The following is a 23,962-nucleotide window of genomic DNA, read 5'->3' on the forward strand; positions in this document are numbered from 1 at the left end:
CTCCAGCCGCCCTGGCCTGTCACTGCCTTGGAGTGTGTCTTTCTATGTTCTGCTTCTTGCCTCCTAAACCCTCTCACCCAGCCTGCAATAGCTGCTCTCCCCTTTCTGTTTCATCCATTTGAAGTCTACCTGTCCTTGAGCACCAAGTTCAAACCCCGCTTTCTCCCTGAAGCCTTCTGGGGATACTCCTGCTGGCTGCCAAATGGGTGCCAGATGATGTGGGAGAATAATTTCTCGTTGGGTCTCATGTTCCTTTGCTGTAACATGCAGAGGTTGAAGTAGGTGATGCTTAGGGGCTTCTTCACTTCTACTATTTTGTAATTCATCCATTCAGGGCTTATTTAGGACTTACTCCCCACTAGGACCTGGACCGTGCACTGAGGTTACAGGAGTGACTAAAACAGTGCCTCAAGGAGCAACCCATCCAGTGGAGGAGCCAGACCTGTGAAGGTGCCATGACGAGACCCCATGGGATGACCACACACACGTGCATGCACACATGCAGTGAGGGAATCCAGCAGACAGGAGGTAGGTCTACCTCAGGTGGAGAACAAGGACAAAGAAACAGTGCAATATTTGGACTGGGCTTTGAAAGTAAGGTGGTGTTCACTATCTAGAGATAAAGGGGAGAACATCCCAGGAAGACAGAAAAGGGTGAACATGGGGGCATGAAAATAACTGATTGGGGGTATAAAGTGGTAGAAAGCAGGTGGGGTGGAGAGGGTACAAGAGAATGGCGTGTCCTAGGAGGCTGTACATGAAGTTTCAGATGTAGGCCAGGACTTTGAATAGCAAGAAGAGGGGCTGAAACATCCTGAAGGTAATGGGGGAGCCATGGAGGGTTTTGGAGAGAGGGTGTATGTAATCTGATGGGTAGCTGAGCAGTTTTACACATTGTGCTCAGTATTGTTTATCTCTGCATATGTACATGCTTTCCCTCCTGTAAATTTGGGCTCCTGATGGATAAAGTTTATGTTCCTTCAGCCCCCAGTGTAGGGCCTGCCACATGATGGGTTCCAGTGTGATAAATCGCTGATGATTCCCACCCCACCCCTACTTACATCAAAACTGCATGGTGGAAGTGGTCCTCCCAACCCATCATGTGCCTGAGCCCACCTCACCCTCAGAGGCCCACCCACTCTCCATGCTCACTCTTTGCCTTCCCGCTGAGGCTCACCTGGCCTGTTCATTTTCCTTGTCTAATTTTTATCCACCTTGATGGTGTATTTCGAGTTTGAGCCCTGTGACTGTGACACTGTGGTCCAGGTAAGTGTGGGGGTCTCAGTTTTGATCACCAAGGCCACATCCCTGAGCCTGCGCTCTCCAGCCCACATCCTGGCCCTCCCCATGCAGCCTCTCTGAAGGGTGGCCCGGCACCCAGGGACGCTGACAGGCTTCTGCCAGCACGTAGCTGGAAACCAACACGATGTAATTATGCAGAGATTAGGGAAAACAAGGATTAATTTTGAGTCGAAACATGTAATTTTCCTTTAAAACTAGAACTGCTCTTTCACTTACGTTATGCTTGGGTGGAAAGTAATACAAAAGTGGAGAAGTATTCAAGTCCCAAACCAGAGCCTTGTGTCCTCCTGGGATTTGTTTTGCCAAGAGTTGTTGACCAATTAGAGCTAAGTTATACTGATAGTCTGATGAGGCCGAGATGTTGGGGATGGAGAGGGTGTTTGTTTTCCTTAGCTGAAGGGTGGGCACATTTACCCCAAGTCCTCAAGGCTGTGAACTTTGGGGAATGGGCTCCTTTCTAATGAGGGCTCCAAGGCTCAGGGCAGTGAGGTCCCGTGAGCCGCTGAAATCAGAGCCTGAACTCTCCTGCATCCTTGAGACCCAGTTTTGGGGTCCCACCTCCCCCATCTTGAAGAACTCTTCACTAACTTGCTGAGAACACCAGGCTGGGGCTCATGGGGCCTGGCTCTAGCCCTGGGAGTGACCAGTCCTGTCTGCATCAGGAAGGTCGCTACCCTCCCTGAGCATCAGTACCATTTCACTGACTGTGCAACATGCAAGAACAAAGTGGTAAAGGATCAGGATAATTTTATTCAGGCTGCAGAGGACCTGAAACAGATAATCCCCACATCAACTTGTAAATGAGATTCTAAGAATTCTTTTGAGTTTTATAAAGCTTTAAATTTTTAAGAACTTTAACCAATCAAGAATGACTTCTAAGAATGAACTGAGCACCTTTCTCTAGGGGTGAGCTCCTCAAGGTCAGGGTCATGCCTTAATCATTTATTCGTTCAAGCACCCCCTCCCCTCAGGGGCCTAGCATGAAGTGTTTTTTTCCTAAGAGAATGAACGGAGGTATACACGCACGCATGCTCAGTACAGCCTAGGTACTGGGAGTACAGAGATGAGACAGACGCCCTCCTTCTGAAGGGCTAATCAACCAGGACAGAGGGGAATGACTGGAGACAGTCTAAGTCAGAGTATAGTGTCATGCAGACTCCACGTGGAGCTGGGGCTCAGAGGGAGCATCCGGTCCAACCAGAGAAGTCCAGGGACTCGCCCTAGGCCATGATGAGCTGCCAGGAAATCTGGACTGCAGCCCAGAAACCAGAGGAGATGGAAGCGTGTATTGAGTACCCACTGGCTGCCAGGCACTATGCCAAGCTTGTATGTAATCTTTAAAACCATCCTTAGAGGTGCTTGTTGTTACCCCCAATTTATAGGTAAGTAGAGAAAGGGTTCATGAAACTAAGAAACTTGCCAAAGATCCCACAGCTAGAATGAGCCTGAGACAGAATTTGAACCCACACTGATAGTGAGAAAGAAAGGCTTCCCACTCGAGGTGGAGCTTAGCTGGACTTCAGTCCAGCTTTGGAATCATAAATGCCTAGGGTCAAATACTGCCTCTGACAAAATATCTTTGATCTCAGGCAACTCTCTGCACCTTTCTGAGCTTCCTTTTCCTCATTTGTGATGTCAGGAACAAATTATCTCTGAGGAATAAGTAAGACCATGAGCAAAAAGTACTTCACTCAGTAAATAAGTGATTGATTAACATTGTTTTTGTTAATAACAGGATGGGGGAAAGTGCATCAGTACAAAGGCCTTGAGGCAGCAGAGCACTTGGGCAAGGTCAGTGGGAAGACTGGTCTGGCAGGAGCATTAAGTTGGATATTGTCATGTCCATCAAAGAGGCTGGACCACTGGGTAGGGCAGGGCCAGCACATTCCAGATGCCACTGGGTGTCACTGCCCAAATGCTTCCTGGGAACACTCAGCACTGAGCTCTGGTCCAGCCCTCAGGAAGGACACTCATCTCCTGACCCTCTCTCTTCACTGATCCAAGAAATTGGCCCCAGCAGAGGATCTGAGGTGAAATTTCTCAGGGGTATGTCCTCCCAGCCCTGAGCCTTGCATCATGAGGGAAGAAGTCATGTGCTGAGGGAACACACTGCCTGGCACTGTGCAGGGGGCTCCACTGCATGTCTCTAAAGTCTACGTGGGCATCATTGTCCCCACTTCACAGTTGAGGAAACAGAAGGATCAGAGACCTTCTAAGCCTGGATGATAGAGGAATCCTAGAGGATCATCTGTCAGAGGAGAGCATATGGAAACACCCAGACTAGCTTGGGACAGTGACTAGACTCAGCTTCCCAGCAACTCCCATCCCTGTGGGTTCCCATGTTAGACCCAGAAATGTGACCACCGCCTCACTGTCTGACCCCACAATGATACTTTAGAATCGGAAATTGTGCTTAAGTTCTTCTGCCCCATACACACCCTGTGGCATGGCTGGATGGGAAACAGGGCCAGAGAAAGGCTGAGGGAACGTGCCCCTGAACTGGAAGCCACTGAGGCACGGCACCAGCCCCCGCCACTCGGCTCTGCACTTACCGCAGTCTCGGCATGGGGATCGCCACTTTCTCCACCACAGGGTTCAGCCGGTAATAATCCAGAAACGTTCTCGCCACGTTCCGCCCCAGCTTCATATCTGCAAATGTGTGCGTTAAGGAGCCACTTTGAAAAGAGGCTGAGACAGAGTGAAAAGAGGATAGTAATAAAGATGATAATGGTATTAAAACAGTATCACTGTGCCCCGTTTTAAGTGTTGTTATGAACTGTTTGATTTTCACAAAACCTTAAATGTTTGTTAGATACTATTAGTTTCCTCATTTTACAGATGACGAAACTGAGGTGCAGAGATGTTCAACAATTTTCCCAAGGTCACAGAACTGGGAAGGAGAGGGGCCAGCATATGGGTCTATGTAGTCTCACCCCAAAGCCTCGATCGGAGCTTTTAGAACCTACTGAGTACCTTCTGGAATCACTGGGCTCTTATGGTCTGGCTTCAGGGGGCTCAGGGTGGAGGCAGATTAGCAAGACCCAAGGGCAAGGGACCCTTTGTTGTGTATAGACCAGGGCCTGCTTGACCCTCGGGGATCAGTCATCTACATCGGTAACTGGGGAAAATAATACAACTTCACCCTGAACGATATCCCCATTCCACCTTGAAATCTACCAATAATGAATCCTTAGGGTGAGGATTTGTGACCTTTTATAGTACAAACTCCCCGAGGAAGGGGAAAGGGCCAATTCCATCTTGACCATTACCACTTTAGTATAAATTAATACAACAGTCATCTGTTTAACAATGTGGAGTATTGCTCTGTGCATTATATCTCACATCTCTGGGCCTTCACACGAGCTAGTTCCTCTCCCTGAAGTGCCTCCCCCTTCCCCTTGGCTAGTTTTTAACCATCAGTTCTCCAATAGGGTGGTATTTCTTTAGTAAAGCCTCCCATGGTACTCCTCTCCCCAGGTCTGTGATTGGTACCCTTGCCCCTTACTTTCATGGCTTCTGAACTGACTTCATTCAAAGCACTTAGCTTTTATCCCCTAGCCGTCAGCTCTGAACATGACTATCAGTATTCAGTATCTTGTAGTAACCTGTAAAAAAGAATATGAAAACGAATATGTGTATGTTCATGTATGACTGATCATCCTGATACTAAAACCGGACAGACACTACCAAAAAAGAAAATTACAGGCCAATAACATGATGAACATAGATGCAGAAATCCTCAATAAAATATTAGCAAACAGAATCCAACAGCACATAAAAAAGATCATACACCGTGATCAAGCTGGATTCATCCCAGGGATACAAGGATAGTTCATCATACGCAAATCAGTCAGCGTGACACACTACATCCACAAAAGAAAGGCCAAAAACCACATGGTCATCTCAATAGAGGCAGAAAAAGTATTTGATAAAATTCAACACCCATTTATGATAAAAACTTACCAAAGTGGGTATAAAGGGAACATATCTTAATATAATAAAAGCTATTTATGACAAACCCACAGCCAGCATAATACTCAACAGTGAAAAACTGAAAACTTTGCCACTAAAATCTGGAACATGATAAGGATGCCCACTCTCACCACTTCTATTCAACATAGTCTTGGAAGTCCTGGCCACAGCAATCAGGCAAGTAAAAGAAATAAAAGGGATCAAAATTGGAAGAGAAGAGGTAAAACTGTCACTATATGCAGATGACATGATACTATATAGAAAACTCTAAAGGCTCCACACAAAAAACTACTAGAGCCAATAAAAGAATTTGGCAAGGTAGCAGGATACAACATTAAAATACAAAAATCAGCTGCATTTCCTTACACTAACAATGAAATAGCAGGAAAAGAAAGTAAAGAAACAATCCCTTTTAAAATCACATCCAAAACAAGAAAATACTTAGGAATAAATCTTTCACCAAGGAGATGAAAGACTTATACATGGAGAACTACAAAACATTGATTAAGGAAATTAAAGATGACTTAAAGAAATGGAAAGCTATCCCACACGCTTAGATTGGAAGAATCAAAATTGTTACAATGGCCATACTGCCCAAGGCAATCTACAGATTTAATGCGATCCCTATCAAATTACCTGTGACATTTTTCACAGAACTAGAAAAAATAATCCTAAAAATTATATGGAATCACAAAAGACCTAGAATTGCCAAAGCAATACTGAAGAAAAAGAATGAAGCTGGAGGAATAACACTCCCAGACTTCAGACGATACCACAGAGCCACAGTAATCAAAACAGCACAGTATTGGCATAAAAACAGACATATGGACCAATGGAATAGAAGAGAGAGCCCAGGAATAAATCCACAGACCTACAGTCAATTAATCTTTGACAAAGGAGGCAAGAATATACAATGGAGAAAAGATAGTCTCTCCAGCAAGTGGTGTTGGGAAAACTGGACAGCAGCATGTAAATCAATGAAGTTAGAACACATCACACACAAAAATAAACTGAAAATGGCTTAAAGACTTAAATATTAAACAAGACATGGTAAACCTCACAGAAGAAAGCATAGGCAAAACATTATCTGGCATAAATCTTAGCAATTTTATAGGGCAGTCTACCCAGGCAATAGAAATAAAAGCAAAAATAAATAAATGGGACCTAATTAAACTTACAAGCTTTTGCACAGCAAAGAAAACCATAAGTAAAATAAAACGACAACCTACAGAATGGGAGAAAATATTTGCAAATGATGTGACTGACAAACGGTTAATGTCCATACTATATAAACAGCTCATATAACTTAATAACAAAAAAACTAAACAACCCAATCCAAAAATGGGCAGAATAAGGCCTAAATAAGCAATTCGCCGATGAAGACATACAAATGGCCAAATAGGCACATTAAAAAATGCTCAATATCATTAATTATCAGAGAAATGCAAATCAAAACTATAATAAGATATCATCTCACACCAGTCAGAATGGCCATTTTTAAAAAGGCCACAAATGATAAATGCTGCAGAGGGTGTGGAGAAAAGGGAACCCTCCCACACTGTTGGTGGGGATGTAGTTTGGTGCAGCCATTATGGAGATTCCTCAGAAAGCTAAAAGTAGACTTACCATATGATCCAGCAACCCCACTCCTGGGCATATATATCTGGAGGAAACTCTGGTTTGAAAAGATACATGTATCCCAGTGTTCATAGCAGCACTATATACAATAGCCAAGACATGGAAGCAACCAAATGTCCATTGACAGATGACTAGATAAAGAAGCTGTGGTATATTTATACAATGGAATACTACTCAGCCATAAAAAAGAATAAAAGAATGCCATTTGCAGCAACATGGATGGACCTAGAGATTGTCATTCTAAGTGAAGTAAGCCAGAAAGAGAAAGAAAAATATCATATGATATCACTCATATGTGGAATCTAAAAAAAAGAAAGAGGACACTAATGAACTCATCTACAAAACAGAAACAGGCTCACATAGTAAACAATCTTACGGTTACTGAGGGATGAGGGTGGGAAGGGATAAATTTGGGAGTTTGATACTTGCAAGTGTTAGCCACTATATATAAAAATAGATTAAAAAACAGATTTCTGTATAGCCACAGGGAACTCTATTCAATATCTTACAATAACCTTTAGAGAAAAAGAATATATGTATGTATTTGTATGACTGAAACATGCTGTACACCAGAAATTGACACATTATAAACTGACTATAAAGAAAAAATTTCAAAAAAGAAAAAAGAGTGTTTTCAATGTCAGTGGGAATTTTCTGGGACAACCCTCTTTCTCATGCCAACCATATTACATATTTGCCAAACTCTGAGAGCCTCACTTCAGATTATTTACTGCACTGGCCCCATTTGAGTCAAGAAATGGGACGTGGGTGGGAGAAGAGAAGAAATTGATTGAACATTTTCAATTAAAACAAGCTGTCTTTGAACAAAGATTTAGGATCCAGGCAAGGAGAAACAATAACTCTCTTGGCTGGATGGAACCCTTTCCAATATATTGCAGAATTCAGGGAGAAAAAATAATTGGGGTGAAAACTCCCAACTCTTCACCACCAACAGAAACCTCAGAATGACCTATAAGTTGAAAATGTCATCTTCCTCAGATACTTTTGTGGCTCCCTGATGGGTTCCTCACAGAGGGCAGGAACGGAAAGCAGGTGGGATCAGGACCCTCAAATCAGAGAAGCAGTAGGGTTTGGCCAGGGTTGTCTGAAACTCAGGCTGACTCTGACTTCAGCCCAGAGCTGTTTTATGGTAAAGGGTGGGTGTCAGTAGCTCCAGTACTTGGTGGGACCCTTCAGCAGGTAATGAGGGTTGGGACATTCTCATTCTTTCATTCATTCCCATGTATGTACTGCTACAAAGAGGGGCAGAGTTTGGGGTTAGATCAAGAAGAATAAGACAAACACAGTATACAGTCTAGAAGAGGAAACTCACATGTCCCAACTAACTCCTTTACCAAGCAGGTGGCTGTATTGTCATCTTCACAAAGACAATTTTTTTTTTCTTAGCATACCCTGTGCACTGTGTAGTGTAGTTAGTATCGCTGATCCCACCATAACCCTGCGTGGTTAAAGCAGGAATCTACACATAGTCCACAGGAGACTGAGAAATTTGCATAACTGACCTGGAGTCTTGTGGCTTGAAAGTGATGGAGGTGGCATGTGAACGTGAGTGTCTTTTAACACCGTGCATGTGTTTTCTCCCCTCTTGAGTGTGATCTTCAAACACAAAATTCTGTGGACATGTGGGAGATTTAATTCCAAGTGGAAGAATAGTGAAAGGCTTCATGGAAGTGGGTGTATAGCAGAGATTTGAAGGACAAAGACAGATTTGAAAGGGGGAGGAAGAGAGAGATGAGCACTGGTAGATGTGGGGAGTGTGGCCGGGCCACATGACTGCAGGCCAGAAGCAAGACAGAGAAGGGCCGGGGCCCAGGGAGCTAAAGTGTAGTGTGGAAGGTGGGGCTGCAGTGGTAGAAAGGCAACAGATTAGCAAAGGCGTTGAATGCCAAGTTCAGGAGGTTAAACTTCTATTCTGTTGGCAGTAAAAGCTGGTGAGTATCTATAGTCATATCTATCTATTTGTTTACTCAGTGTGTATTTGTTGATCATATATAGTCAAGTTATCTGGAAGGACCGACGGACACACACACACACACACACACACACACACACACACACACGACAAAGGTGGTTCTTAAATCCAGAAGCAGAAACAGTAACAAAGTAATAAAAAACCTAAATAAACACATAATTGCAACTTTAATACTGCTAAGAAGGAAATGCAGAGTCTGTAAAAAGGGCAGTGGGGGTGCCACTTTAGATGGGGGTGTGGGCAGGCCTTTCTGAGGAGAGGATGCGTGAAGAGTGGGCAGTAGGTACAGAAGCATCTATGAAGAAGGAAGGGCAGGTGGGAAGGGTCCTGGGTGGGAGAGGGGCTGGAGGAGGGCTGGTGCAGAGAAACAGGCGAGGGCTAGATCACGTGGCAGCTTATGCTGGGTCACCTTAAAGAGTCTGGATTTTCTAAGGGAATGGGAAGCTACTGAAGAATTTTAAGCAGGAAAATGAGATGGTCTGATTTATCATTTTAAAAGGTCACTGCTATGCTAAAAAGAATAAAGTACGAGTGGAAGCAAGCAAATCAGCTAGGGGACTACGGTCGTGGCCCAGGGGAGAGGGGCCCGGGACCAGGACGGAGGCAGTAGAGGTGGGAAGATATGTTCTGGGGGGAGGAACTGGCAGGGCCCGCTGACAGGCTGGACGTGGGGCCTGGAAGGGAGAAGGGAATGAAGGGCAACTCCCGAGTACTTAGCCTTAGTAGCTGGGTTGGGTGGCAGGAGTGTTCCATGACCTGGAATGTGGGAGACTGAGGGAGGAACAGGCTGAGGGGAGAGACTAGGAGTTCAGCTCGAAGTTGTGATGCCTGTGAGATGCTGGGCCCCCCAGTCCTGAATCAGAAATAGGAAAAGATCAAACAATGGAAACGGTTTCCAAGTCATCACTCTTTAGGATCATTCACACCACAAATTCTCGCTGACTGCCTGGTACCTTCCCTTCTTACTGTCTGCCCTCCTGCCCCAGCTCTTAGTGCCCAAGGTCCCCAGGAGAATGGCAGTGACTGCAGGACCCTCTGTCCCCCTGTCTCAGGGCCTCAGATCTGTGCATTGAATGAGCCCATAAATGGGAATCAAGAGACCAACCTGGTTTCAGTCAGTAACATGCCACGTGACCCTGGCCATTTCCTTTCTCTGGGCTTCTCTGTGCGTAAATGTCTAGTCTCTCAAGTTCTTTCCAGTATTCACGTGGTATGTTCAAGCAAAGGTCTCAACACCATAAGCTTATGAAAAATCTCATCCCTGTTCTTTCATTCATCAAATACTTACTGAGAACCTACTATGGGCCATTATTTTAGGCACTTGGCACCGTGAACAAAACTGACAAAGATCCCTGTCTTCATGGAGCTTACATTTTAGCTACTGCGGACAAGCTGCATATCTAGTACATTCATAAATTGAGATGCCAGAAAGTGACGAGGGCTGTGAAGATGAACCGGGTGAGGGGTGCAGGGGGCAGGCAGCAGATGGTAGCAGTAAGCAGAGTGGTCAGAGGAGGCCTCAAGGAAAGGGTGGGGCTTCAGTGGGCTTGGAGGAGGGGATGGAGCGGGGCTGCACCAAGGATGAGACCCTCCTCATCCGAAGCAGGCCCTCTGACCAGTCACCTCATAACGGCTCCTACGAAGTCCAGTCCAGTCCCACTACTGGGGATAGCGGCCATCCTTGGGCATGAGTTCTCCCTGGTGGGAATCAGGAACACCTCCTTCTTGGCACTGAGCAGTTTCCTGACTGAATGAAGGTCCCCCCCAACCTCCCAGAGCAGTGCCAGACGAGACACGTCCCACACATATCCTCCCACCTGGCCTGTGGCTTCCCTTCCCCAGCCTGCTCCTTCCTTCGTAGGCCCTCATCGCTGAAACCAACTCCACACCTCTCACTCCCTGCAGCTCTTCCAGAGCCACCAGTGAGCTGCTGGGCCTGGCCTGGCCTGCCTGCGGGGAGCTAAGGTCCCGCCCCACACAGCCGACGCCATATTTCACTTCCTCTCTCCCCACAGTTGTCTGATTGCTATCCCCATTTTGCAGATGAGAAAGCAAAAGTGACTTGTCCAAGGAGGCTCACCAAATATTGGCACAAAGAGGACTGAAGCCATTCATTCATTCATTCATTCATTCATATATTCTGTAAGTGCCTTCTTCGTGCCATATACTATCCAGGAGCTAGGATACAAGGACAAGAAAAGCAGACACAGTCCCTGTCCTCATGAAGGTCTTTCCTTGCCATCACCCTGCCTCCAAATATGAACATTTAACTCCTGCCTGCTCCCTGCTGAGAAAGCCCTACCTAGAGTTCTTTCTCTGCTCACACTCCTACCCACGCCAGCAACAGAAGAGCATCATCAAAGGGGAATGATTCATTCTGCAGAGGAGTAGGCTGAGGAAGAGTGATTTCTCTCTGGTAGGGCTGATGGCATGGTTGGAATTTTTTTTTTAACCGCCGGACTTTTAAGAGGCATCTGTCCAGGAGCCCCCGGGTAAAGCAGAAGAACAATGTGACAGGGATGGCTCTTTTGTTTCTGCCTTCTTCACCTGTCCTCCCACGGTAGTGATGGACACGTGCATGACCTCACAGACGACCCGGCTCTCTCAAGTGTGGTGTGGAGGCTGCAAGGGTAACTGCAGAGTCCCCTCCAACCACTGGCAAGTCCTGAGGCACCCCCGAGGTGAGGAGGCCCGAGAATGAGACAGAGACAGGGAGGCACAGCGGGAGGGAGGAAAAGATGAGAAAGAGACAAGCAGAGGCAGAGACCAAAAACGAGAAGGAGATGCAAACAGACAGGAAGCTATAAAGAGAATGGGTCAGGATGGAGCAGGAAGATCAGGAGAGAACGATCATCTGGGACCAAGAGAAATTCACACTTGGAAACTGGAGAGAAAATAGTGAGGGGCAGAGAGACAGAAACAAACAAAAGGAGAGAAACACAAGCATAAGAGGAGAGATGATAAATGAGATGCAGCAAGACTGAAGAATAGAGACAGAGAGAGAGGCAGAGACGGACAGAGAGAAGGAAGGGAGAGACAGACTGAAGGAAGGGAGGCCTCCTCTTTGATGTGTGAAACACAACGTGAAAGGGTGGGTATTTTCTAAGAGGCTCACTTCAGAGAGGAGGCTAGAGATGAGTGTGCAGGGAGGGCGCCAAACCAGCAAAGAATGCTGGAAGCTGGGGCTCGCTGGGAGGCTCTGGATTAATTTCCTGTGGCCGCTGTAACAAAGTGGCACACATTTGTGCATGGTTTAAAACAACAGAAATTTAGTCTCTTACAGTTCTGGAGGCTGGAAGCCTGAAATCCATTTCAGTGGGCCAAAGTCAAAGTGTTAACAGGGCCACAGTCCCTTCTGAGGCTCTAGAGAAGGAACCGTTTCTGGCCTCTGCTGGCTTCTGGTGGCTGCCGGCCTTCCTTGACTTGGGACCACATCACTCCAGTCTGCCTCTGCGGCCACATCTCCCTCTGCTTTCCTCTTATAAGGATGCATGTTCCTGCATTTCAGGTCCACCCAGATACTCCAGGATAATCGCCCCCTTCAAGACCCTCAACAGTGACATCTGCAGAGACCTCATATCTGTATAAGGTAACGCTTACAGATTCCAGGGATTAGTATCTGGACATCTTTGGGGGTGACGGCATGCTCCCTGAGTCCACTTGCTTAGCTAAGAGCTGAGGACGAGGATGCTGTGGAGTGTTGGGGTGGAGCGTGGGCTCCGTGCTGGGCGCTCAGCCCACACCGCACACCTGGCCGGCTCTGTCACTCAGAGATGCCCAGCACCCCCCACACAAGCAGCAAGTGGATTTACCAGGATTCTGACCCAAATATGTCTGCCTCTAGAGTCCTTTTTATTTGCATTATTTGCTGCCTCTCAAGGGCAGGAAACACCTGTACTGGACCAAGTGTTGCTTATTTTACCTCTTAAACATGTCAGAAATCCTCCCCCTCCTCTCATCCCACCACTGTTCCTTTAGTTCAGACCCTTTTCTCTTCTCTGAACTATTGCTTCTTAGCTTCCTAATTGGTCTCCTTGCCTTCAGGGCCTCCCAGTTTCCTCTGAGAGTGACATTCTTATAACTGCCATCCTCGTCACTTCCTGACTTACACCCCGATGCCTGTTCCCTGTCACCTATGGGGTAAGATCTAAACTCTGAAATCGGGCATTCCTGGCATTCCATAAGCTAGTCTAAGCCTTGTCCCTTGACACTGTCCCCTGACATATGTCTGCTTAAACTGTGAGGTTTGGAATCCGAAAAGCATGGGTTTTAATCTTGGCTCCTACGCTTTTAACTGTGTGACTTTGGGCAACTGCTTACCTTTTCTGAGCCTCAGTTGTCTCCTCTCTGAAGTGGATGATGCTAGCTACCTCACAGTACAGCTGTGTGGATTAGAAGTTATATATCCAGAGCACCCAGCACAATGCTGCCACGTGGTAGCTTTTAAAATTATCATTATTATTTATGAACTCGTCATTTCCAACAAAGCGTGAGCTCTTCAAGGACAAGGGTGTGTCATGTTCAAATTTGTTTTCAGAATCATTTAACACATGTTAGACCTATTAATGGTGGCAGGGAGAAAACAAACCAAAAAACAAGATAAGGGAAGGAGAAAAAGAAGGACAGAGAGACAGAGGGAGGGAAGAGATGAAGAAACTATTTTTAAAATTCTGTTTCCTGGAAGCTCAGGGATAGGACCTTGCAGGTCCACCCATGCTGTGTGCCTGTTTCCTGTCTGTAAAGTTGGCTGGATCTCTGGTTCTAACACTCACTCCCTCTCTGCTCTCCCCTAGGAGAAGTGTTTCCCTGGAGCAGGGATATCCTTTCTGGCCACTCAGATGAACACCAGCCTTATCAGGCAGGAGAGTGGTGCCAGGGTATTTAGAAGAGAAATCAGGTTAGAGGCTGGCTGGGTCAGAACAGATGGAGATCTGACCTGAGTCCGTGTGTCTGAATCTGGATGGATGACCTTGGGGGATTTTTGGACTTAAAACATTAGGCAGAGGGGATGATGGTGGGGAAAGGCAGCCTTAAACAAAGGCAGAGGCATGATGTGCATGCATGGTGAATCCTGGTGACCCCTTCAAAGTCTTTAAGACATTGAGCACGGCTGGAATATCTTCTACAAGATAAAGAAGGAAGCAGGAGAAACACACAAAGGCAAGTTATGAGCGCCTTGTGTAATGTAATGGGCATGAACTCGATGCTGCAGATAACGAGGAGCCGTGGCAGGTCTTAAGGGAGGGAGAATGTTAGATTTGGCTTTGGAACGATCACTCAAGGGGCCCTGGGGAGGATGGTTTGGAAGGGACCAGAATTAAAGACAGGGAGGACATTCTGGTCCAGAGAGGTTGATGAGGGCCTGAGATGAGACACAACAGTGGAGTAAGGAGGGAGGGACAGAATTAGAAATATTTGTAAAGTAAAATTGTGGCTTGGGGTTGAACACAGGGTGCTGACAGAGATGGCTGGGCTAGGAAATGTACCAGGGGTAGCATACCAGGTTCCTGTCTTGAAGAACCGGGTGGTAGTGTCCCCAGTGCTCCTGGCAGGGCATCTGAATGTGGCTTCTAGAAGCTGGGGAGCTATGTGCTCCCCAGAGAGGCTTTGATGGCACCCTTCTTAGCAGTAGCTTTACCTAATTTTATTTTGCTGCACAGCCATGGCAAGCAACTCCCATGATTTCCACGTGAAGCTCCACTGTACTGTCCAGCCTTTGTCATTCCCTTGTGCCTCCTGCTCTTTGGGGGACATCTTGGTTTCACGTTGGGCAAAGCGGAAGTGATCCCACTCACAGGCTGGTAACAAGCTGGGCTCAAACTTCCCATAACACTAACTCATTTATCCAGCCTTTAGGAGAGAGTGTATTTTCCCTGGAGCTTTTCTTTTCCAGCCTCGCTCTCCCACACCTCTGTGGGGCCAGCTGGCCTGTCTGTCTGCCTGTCTGCCTCCCTCCCTCCCACAGCACTGCTGAGAATCTGCTCAGTGTCGATATAAAACATGTCTGTTCCACATCTCATCCAGGCCAGCTCTATTTCAGTAACAATAGGACAATGAGTCATACTCTATCCCATGCTCTCACGTATCCCTTGGGCAACAGGATTTCTTAAACCAGTTTATGTGTCACTTCAAGTTCCCTCCGTGGTGCACGTCTGCCTGAAAGGCTGCCCAGACCCCCTGCCTCATTGGCTCTAGGTGACTCCTACTCATTCCTCAGCCCTCAGCTCAACTGCCGCTCCCTCAAGAAAGCCTTCCCTGACCTCCTGGCCATGTCTGCGCTCCCATCATATACCCCCCTGGCACCCCTTCATGGTCCGCTCCTGTCGGTACCTTTCCCAGCGATGCCTATCTGTCTCCTCTACTAGACTACCAAGTTCTAGGATTGCAAAGACTGTCTGCTTTGTTCGCCATAATTTCCCTGGTGCCTAGCAGAGTGTATGACACATTAAGTGTTCAATTCATATGTTGCTGCAAATGGTAGGAATCTGAAGGGGAATCTGGCTCCTCCTTTCTTCCTGAGCCAAGGTTGTCTCAGGACCTTGCTGGGAGGAGAGATGGAGGCCACTTCCTAGTGACTGTTGGAGAATGTGGTTGTGAGGGAGAAATGCTGAGCTGCGGGCAGGTGAGAGGAAACATCACAAACTGCAAAAGGTAAAGTGGCCCTGTTCTCCCTCTGTCACCCTAGGGGACGGGGACAGTCCAGAAGCATGGACCCTGGAAGAGGGACTGTCTGATGAAGAGAAGAAAGAGGCCTTCAATATCATCAACCAATAGCCTGGATGCAGAGATAAAGAGGTTTTCTGGAGGAAACCATGACGCTCTTGTCCTCTGCAGGGGATCCAGGTTCATTTGACAGCTAGTCGGTTACAGCTGGAGGGTGAAGCCAGTTGAGTACCACTGGGCCTCCAAGGACCCCAGCTCCTCTTGAACCGTCAACTCAGAGCAGTGCCCCACCCAGGCAGAGCGGGGAACCTTGGGCCTGCGCCTGGAGGGGACAAAAAAAGAGCATGGCCTGGCACCCATCACACTGTACCCCCGACACCCCTAATCTCCATGGCTCTTCGCCTTTCTCTCCCCTGTTAGACTGTGAGCCCCTGGAGGGCAGAGCCCGCATCCTCTCCATCCCTGTTTCCCCACAGCCTCATACGGCTCCACCAATGTTTGTAGGAAGAAGTAAATGAATGACTAAATACACCTTAGACAAGTGGTTCACCCCCTAATCCTCCACTTCCTTATCTGTAAAGTAGAAATGACAACAGCTACTAACTAGAGTATAGTGAAGATTGAATGACATAATGAATGTGAGAGCCCCCAGTATGGACTTAGTAAAGCAGATGCTCAAAAATGCTTTCTTCTCAGGGGGAAGGGTACAGTGCAGTGGTAGAGCATGTGCTTGGCATGCACCAGGTCCTGGGTTCAATCCCCAGTACTGCCATTAAAATATAAATAAATAAAAACCTAATTACCCCCGCCCAGTTTAAAAAAAAATACATCTGTATCCCCACTTTAAAAAAACGGCATTCTCTCTTTTGCCTTTAACCACACCTCCTGACTTAAGTACTCCCTGACCTTCACATTTTCTAGGCTGAACTTGATAGGGCACCAGTGATTGGAGAATCATAAAATATCTGAGCGGGAGGGTACCGGTGGTGGACATCTGCCTTGTTTGGTTTCCCACTCTTAATCAAGTCCCCTATCACAACACCCATTTTCCGCCATTGAACCCCCAGTCTCAGTCCCTGTGGCTCAGGAGGGGTTGACTGCACCCGGATGCTCAGTGCGGATAGAGTCAACCTTTTCCTGGCAAGCAGAGCACTGAATTCCTTTCGCCACAGTGATTAGTCAGCTATGGCGCATGCCCAATGAGATGCAGTTCTGGGACTTGTGAGAGAGGGAATCGCCCTTAGCACTGAGGGGATGGGACATCCACCAGGAGCTGCTGGCCTCCATTTTGCTTCTGGCAGGAGAGAGCCTGTAGGATAACGGAGCCAACGCTCAGGAAGCAGCTTGACACCAAGTTCTGATGACACCGTCTGAGTCCTTTGATCCAGGCGTGCCTAAAACCAGTATTCCTTTGGACTTTAAAGTTTTGTGAGCTAATGAGTCCCCCTTTTTACTTAAGTCAGTTGTATTGGGTTTTCTGTCACTTGCAACCAAAGGAATTCTGACTAATACAAGACCTTGGAGTTTACCTCATTAAACCTCCTAATCTTACAGACAAGGAACAGATTTGCAAAATCACATAGACGGATTTTTACACAATCAATCTTGCAAATAAATATATTGCCTCACTTGCTTTTATCTTTACTGTTGACCAGAACAGGGGCATGTTGCCCTTCTGCCTGGATAGGGTCATACAACACTGATTTTTGTCAAAGAATGCCTAATCTTTCTCCAACAGAGAGAATTTCTTAATTCAGGTCCTCAGGAACCAGTTTTATTTTGCATCACAATGTTTTTCTCCTCCAAGTGGAACTGCTGATGACCGTCCTTTTTCTTCCACACAGTGTAATCAGCAGCAATTAATTCTAATCACAAGGAGACAGCAAGAATGAACAGAGCACTAATTGGACGGAAGTAATCAGAATCTCCCCTAGTCCACAGTGGGAACCTACATGCAGGCAAATATGAGCGGGCATGCACGCATGCACACATGCACTCCTCCCAACCCCCAGTCAGCCGGGGCACGGAGAGAGGCTACGGAGTGAGCATGCTGTCTGATGAGCACACTGTGGTATAAACCAATCAAGGACCTTGGAGCCACAAAGATCCCACCACTAACCAGTCACTTCAACTTGGCCTCCTCATTTGTAAAACGGGGATGCACAGACATACTTCAAAGTGGCTTAGAAGATTAAATAAGAATATTGTACACCAAGCAGTTTTCACTGGTGTGTGGCAGGTGCTCAGGGAGTGCTAGTTTGCTTTCCTTCCACATCAGACACCTTTTATAGCTGGTAGACAGTAAAGGCCTAACGTGATCTGAAATTTTACATTCTTAAATGTTGTTGATCCATCTAAACCTCCAGGCTCTCCCTTTAATCTTGTGCCACTGTCCTCCCCCAGTGTATCCCAACACCATACACACACACACTCTCTCCCTCTCTCTCTCTCTCTCTCTCTCTCTCTCCAGCCTCGTTCCTCTCTGGCAGTGTAAATTCTGGGAGCAGCTTGGTACCCCTGTTGGCACACAACAAAGAGTAGACACTTGTTAAATAATTATTAACAGAGCCTGTCCCCTTGTTCATGTTTGCTCTCCACCTTAGTCTCTGTCCAGGTCATCTGTCAAGGCTTAGCCTAGACCCACCACATCCTTCATGAAATTTCTGAACCATGTTCTTGGAGCACTCTTTTCCCCTCTGACCTTCATTCCATCTCATAATACCTGTAGCTTTCTGCCTGTGGTATAAGATACATGTGGGTGATAAAAGATATACATGGGTGTCTCTTCTTCCCTGTTTCCTCAAGTTCCTTCAATCACTCATTCAGTCAACTCCTTGAGCCGGAGTATGCTGGGCAGCACGGATGCGAGAGACACCTGACGGGGTCTGTGTCTTGAGATGCTCAGGTTCAGACTAGTCCTTGAGCACAGCCACTGTATCTGACTCATCTTCCTACACCCCAGGCCTTGGGCCATGGTACGTGATCCTTAAGTATTTGATAATGGCCTCGGGTTACCCAGGAGAGTCCCCCTGGACTGGGACATCAGTGGGTCTTGTGAGGTCACCCAAGGCTAGTGAGCTTCTTGAGGTTGGTCACAGAGGTCCCTGGGCTTTCTGAGGGAAAGGATTTGGTATTACAGAGGTCTGGAGGTAATCAGCCCTGCCCCTAGATTATGCATTCAAATCCAAAACCCCTGAATCAGCTGAGACTTGGTACCCAGGGACCCAGGGTTTAGTAATATACCTGCCAAGACTCTGGCCTGAGGTAAGGCCTACCTTTGTCACTAGGTGTCACAGTGATGTTGCACAAGTCATGTACCCATTCTGGGTCTACCTCGATTTTATTCAACCAACAGTTATGAACACCTGCTATGTCCCTGACACTGTGCCCAGCCCTGGAGATAACGGAGGTAAGTCAGGTATGACTAGTTCCCTTCGAGGGCACACAGTTCCGCAGGCATTATGAAAAGGAACTTCACAGAATGATGCTGTAACATATTTATACTGTATAGTTCTTCGTTTTCAAAGCCTAAAGAAGGCTCCTTGTTGCCTTCAGGATAAATCTCCAACTTCCTTTACCTAGAACAAGGACCTTTTATAATCTGACCCCTGCCTGCCTATCCAGCTTCTCCCCCACACCCACCCTGTGCCCTAGCCATACTCTAATGGTAGTCATTCATAGTGTTCCATTATTGCTCATGTTTTTGAACCCATGATGTCCTTCCAGAATTCTCTACCTGCTAAATTTCTGATGAGTCTTCAATATGAAGTATAAGTAACAAAATAGAGGTATGTACAGAAGAAGCATCATGTTTGTAAACTGAGAATAGTTCTAAATATCACGGTATTAAGCAAGCTTGCTTGCTTGCTTGCTTCCTTCCCTCCCTTCTTCCTTCCTTCCCTTCCTTCCCCTGCCCTCCCCTTTGCTTCTCTTCCTTCCTTTCCTCCTCTTTCTTTCTTTCTTCTTCTATTAAAAGGCATATTAGATTAGATTAGCTCTACCAACACTTTTGGAACTGAGAAGGACCCTGTGGGCCCTCCCAGATACAAAAGCACCTTCATGTCCCCTGTTTCTCATTTGTAGAAAAAAACTTTAGTCTCCTAGGCCTTCCCTAGAGTTCCAAAGAGCAGACTCAAGCAGTTACTAATTAGGGAAGTCAGGAAAAACAGAGACAAAGTGAAAGCAGTCAAGCAAGAAAAATAATGCTAGCTTAGACAGTAACAGTTCAGTGATAGAACAGAGCCCTAGTTCCCCCTCAAGGAATGTATGTAACAGTCTGACACATATCTTTGAGTTGTTCTGCTGGAATTAAGACCCCACCCAGGTGGAGGATGGTGACTACATGCTGATCACAAGCACATAGACTGGTTAGAACCAGAAGGTTGATAATTAAGATTCCCGAAACATCACCCTGTTACCACACCACCAGCTAATCAGAAGGAAGTCCATGAGCTGATCACGAACCCTGCAACCCTCACCCCAAATGTTGCCTTAAAAACCCTTCCCTGAAAGCCACTGGGGAGTTCAGGTCTTTTGCTGCCTGTCCGCCTTGCTTGGCACCTGCAATAAACGCTACTTTCCTTTACCACACCCGGTGTCCGTAGATTGGTTTTGCTGCACACGAGCAAGCAGACCTAAGTTTGGTTTGGTAGGACTTTTAAGACACATTAATCATTCATTAATCGTACTGGGTCTTTGCAAATCATGATCAATCTGTCCGAGCTCTGCCTCTCCTTACAGTGTTTGAAAACATCCCCAAACCAATTAACCAGACTGCAAGCTGTGGGTTTGGCTTCCTGAAGAAAGTTCTTTCCAATGGTGAGTGAGATGTCAAGTTTCCTCCACCACACCGAACCTTCCCCTTCCTAGATTCTTGTTCCTGCCCTGGATTATAGTTTTCTCGCTTAAAAGTGCTCTAAGAGATCACTTAGGCCTCTTATTTCAGAGCAGTGAGGTGCTCATCATGGCTCTGGGCTTTCGGGCCCTTGGGGAATGTCTTTCTCTCTTCTCATTCTTGCTTATCCTTTAGGTGAATGCTTATCACCCTTGCAGACCCAGCTCAAAATCAGTCCTATCTAGCAAGTCTCCCCAGATCTCTCAAGGATGAATTAGTTGCTTAGTTGTTCTGTTCTCTGTGTGCCCACGGAATTCTGTACCTTTCTTTTCCTTAGCTCTAAGCACACTGTTTTATCATCTAAGCCAGATCAAGAGTCAGGTTAGTCAGGCAGGGTACCAGGTACCATCTGTGATGGGATGAAAATATAGCTAGTTGGAGAAACTTATATTTACCAGAACTGTTTACTAATATGTGATTGGAGGGAGATCTGAGGCCCAGAAAGGTGAAGTAACTTCTGTGCAAATCAAGCTTGTAAGTGGTTGAACTGGGATTTGAATCTGACTCCCAAATCAGTGCTCCTGCTGGGTGTTTGCTTGATCATACGTGTTAGATGCTGAGTGCCAGGCATTGTGTTAGGCGCTGGGATGTAAAACTTGAGCATGGCTGCCCTGGCTCACGGCAGGTAATGGTGGAGCGGAGCCAAACCCCTCATGAGACTCTCCTGTCCCGTGTGATTTCCCCACTAGGAAGCTCCATAGCCAGCTTCCCAGCATCTCCCTCTCCCCAGGAAATGGCAAAACACTTCCTTAGAACAACCCCTTCCCCTGCCCCAAAATCTTTGGCTGTGCCCGCTGTGGAAACCCAGCCAAGGCTGCTGCCAAGTTCATTAATAATTTTGGCTTTCTGGAGGAAGGATTTGGATTGCTTTGCTCTGCAAATATCAAAACATCCAATTAACACAGCTAATTAGCATCACTAGCAGCAGTCAAAAGAATGGCAATTTAAGATGCAGGATTTCAAAGCTTTCCTAGTTGTAGGCCAAGGCAACCCATCTCTTGCTAATGACAAGAGTTCCTCGCTTAGGCAATTCTATAGCAGCCATCAATTAGCCCAGCCACCGGGCAGACTGGCTGCATCCCCGAGTCCTTTGTCTAATCAGAACTGGAGAGACAGAAAAGAGACAGAATAAGGGGGAGCGAGGAGGGAGGAAGGGGGGAAGTGAGATGGAGAGAGGGAGAGATAGAGAGAGAAATAACACACAAAGACGTAGAAAGTCTCAGAGACAAAAAGATAGAGTGAAAGAGAGAGAAACATGAAAGGTGACTTACAGAGAGATAAACAGATAGCAATCATATAGGTACAGAAAAAGTAAAGAAAGAAATGTCCTAAATATAGAAAAGATGACAAAGTATCTGGCCACCAGGAGCTTTGGGAAGACAGCAGGTCACCAGGAAGCCTAGTGTCCTGGCCTGTGAACCAGGCTTAGCTGTGAGAGTTCAGATTACAGTTTGGCCAAGTTTGGCTGCTGTGGTGAGACCCAGGAGAGGGGAGCTGAGGATCCCAGAACCAGAGGCTTTTTCTTCCCTTCTCACACTGAGCATCAGCCTTCCTTTGGGTCTGGGTTTCTCCTTAGAAGGTCAGATGTGAGGCCAGTGCTCCTCCATTCGTGTATGTTCTTCTGTGAACTCAATGGGCCCAACAGCCAGGCCTCCGATCGGCCAGGGGTGCTGCTGTCTCCCTCCAGGAGGGAGGCCAGTGCATCTCTTACTGAGTCCCCCTCAGAAACAGCTTCCATGTCTTCCTCCTCGCCCCGGCGCTGCCCCTGCCCCGGGTCAGGCCTCAGGGTTGCGTCTCTAGCTTACCGTGACAGCTCTGGCCTCTCCTTGCTGCTGTCCAATCCATTCTTATCACTGTTGCCAGAGTGACTTTTCTAAGATGCAGGGATGACTATGTCCCTCTCTGACTTAAACCCCTTTCTAATGGGTTCCATACTTTCTCTAGCTCAAGTCCAACCCAAGCCCATCCAACACAGTATTCAAGGCCTCCCTCTGGGCTCTAGTCCCTGCCGTCTTCTCTGCAGCCCTCTCTTGACCTGTCTCTCCCACTCCCACCCTACACTCACACTCCAGAGGACACGCTCCTCCTCCTCCAGTCTGGCCCCCGCAACGCCTAATTGATCCCAGCTCTTACTCTGTGCCTTTCTATGTCTGTGCCTTTGCTTATACACATCCCCTGCCTATTAACTTGTTCTTTTTACAGCCTCATCTCTTATCCATCAGGTACGCAAGGGTCACAGACTCAAATATCTTCAGAGCGTGGGCTAATCATGTAAATATGTGCAGTGACAGGTGTGAAACACTAGGGAGAGTAGTGGCAGCAAACTGGACAGTGAACGCCGTGCTCCGAGACACTCAAACTCAACCAACATCTAACCAACCGCTGACCCAACGCACCAGCCAGCAAACATTCTCCTGGCCAAACTCACCATCTGCAGGAAGGAGTCAGCCATGGGCCACCAGTTGGTGACGCTCCATCTGTAACTTAGACATAGAGCTTAGCTTGGCCCACAAGGTCCCCCATGCTCAGGCTCTATTTCCATCTCTTCATGTCTCCTGGCATCTGGTTCCCCTGTGCAGGGGCATTTTCACACTCTCCGCTGTCTCCTCCCCTTTGGGTCCTGCTGGGGTATTAACTGTGTGTAAATAGCTGCAAAAAAACACTAACATTTACAGCCTCTAGGCCAATCCCATCATACGCTTGGCCCAGGCAAGATGTTATTCATCAGCATTTTAATGAAGCCTAATTACAGCAGATGATGCCTCCCACCAGGTAAGACAATGGTTACAGATGGGAGCAAACCAGGGAATGGCTGCCCTCTCCTGGACCATGCTCCACTGTAGCACCAGAGGGTTAACTCTGGAAGGACTGGATGGCTGTAGGGATGGGAGTCCAGCAGAGGGCCCTGCTCACAGTAAGAAATGACCTCTCTCCCTAGTGCCCACAGAAACACAGTCCAGTGAGTGGAGCTGGGCTTCTAGCTGGGGATTGATTCCAGCCAAGGATCACCATCTCTTCTGAGGTCTCCCCCAGCTGACATTCTGTCTTTCCAGGTACAACTGGTGGCTATTTCCAGCATTTACCCCTGAGCCAGGCCTCAGTAATAAGTTTTGTTTTTTCTCTTTGCCCCTCCATGGACTCCTCTTTTCTCTCGACAACACTCAGGCACCAGGAGGCCTCCTAGCCCTGCCCTCTATTGCAGTCCAGTGGATAAGAGCGCAGGCTGTGGAGTCGGACAGGGCTGGTGCGCACTCTGACACTCACCTCTACCAGCCATGACCTTGGGAATGTTACTTTCTCTCTGACCTTCAATGTTCTCATAAGTCAAATGAGAATAACCATCTCTGCCCTGTCTTCTTCTCATGGTTCTTTTGAGATAAAATTATGGAAAATTCCTAGGGCAGTGGCTGCCACATAGCCAAGTCCCTTCCCTAATTCTGAAACATCACTGAGAAGTCAGTTGGTAGCAGAAATTCCTGGCCCGTGCTGGTGGTTTCTTT

The 23,962-nt window shown here is 47.1% G+C and overlaps 1 protein-coding gene and 1 long non-coding RNA gene across 3 annotated transcripts in view; one reads left to right on the forward strand and one right to left on the reverse strand.

The window, feature by feature from the left end:
- AGBL4 (ATP/GTP binding protein like 4) overlaps nt 1-23,962 on the reverse strand; it is a 1,086,468-nt gene that overhangs the window by 3,588 nt on the left and 1,058,918 nt on the right. Inside the window, exon 12 of the mRNA XM_032494231.1 lies at nt 3,855-3,951. Coding sequence (XP_032350122.1) covers nt 3,855-3,951 — 97 coding nt within the window. The remainder of the gene's footprint in view (nt 1-3,854; nt 3,952-23,962) is intronic.
- LOC106728878 lies at nt 362-17,188 on the forward strand. 2 transcript variants are annotated; one of them, XR_001365153.2, is made up of 3 exons: nt 362-528; nt 12,414-12,494; nt 15,591-17,188. It is a non-coding gene; the product is annotated as an uncharacterized LOC106728878 (long non-coding RNA). The 2 variants fall into 2 exon arrangements; XR_004325012.1 differs by lacking the exon at nt 362-528 and adding an exon at nt 11,381-11,586.

This window comes from Camelus ferus, chromosome 13 (assembly GCF_009834535.1).
Source record: "Camelus ferus isolate YT-003-E chromosome 13, BCGSAC_Cfer_1.0, whole genome shotgun sequence".
Taxonomy (NCBI): domain Eukaryota; kingdom Metazoa; phylum Chordata; class Mammalia; order Artiodactyla; family Camelidae; genus Camelus; species Camelus ferus.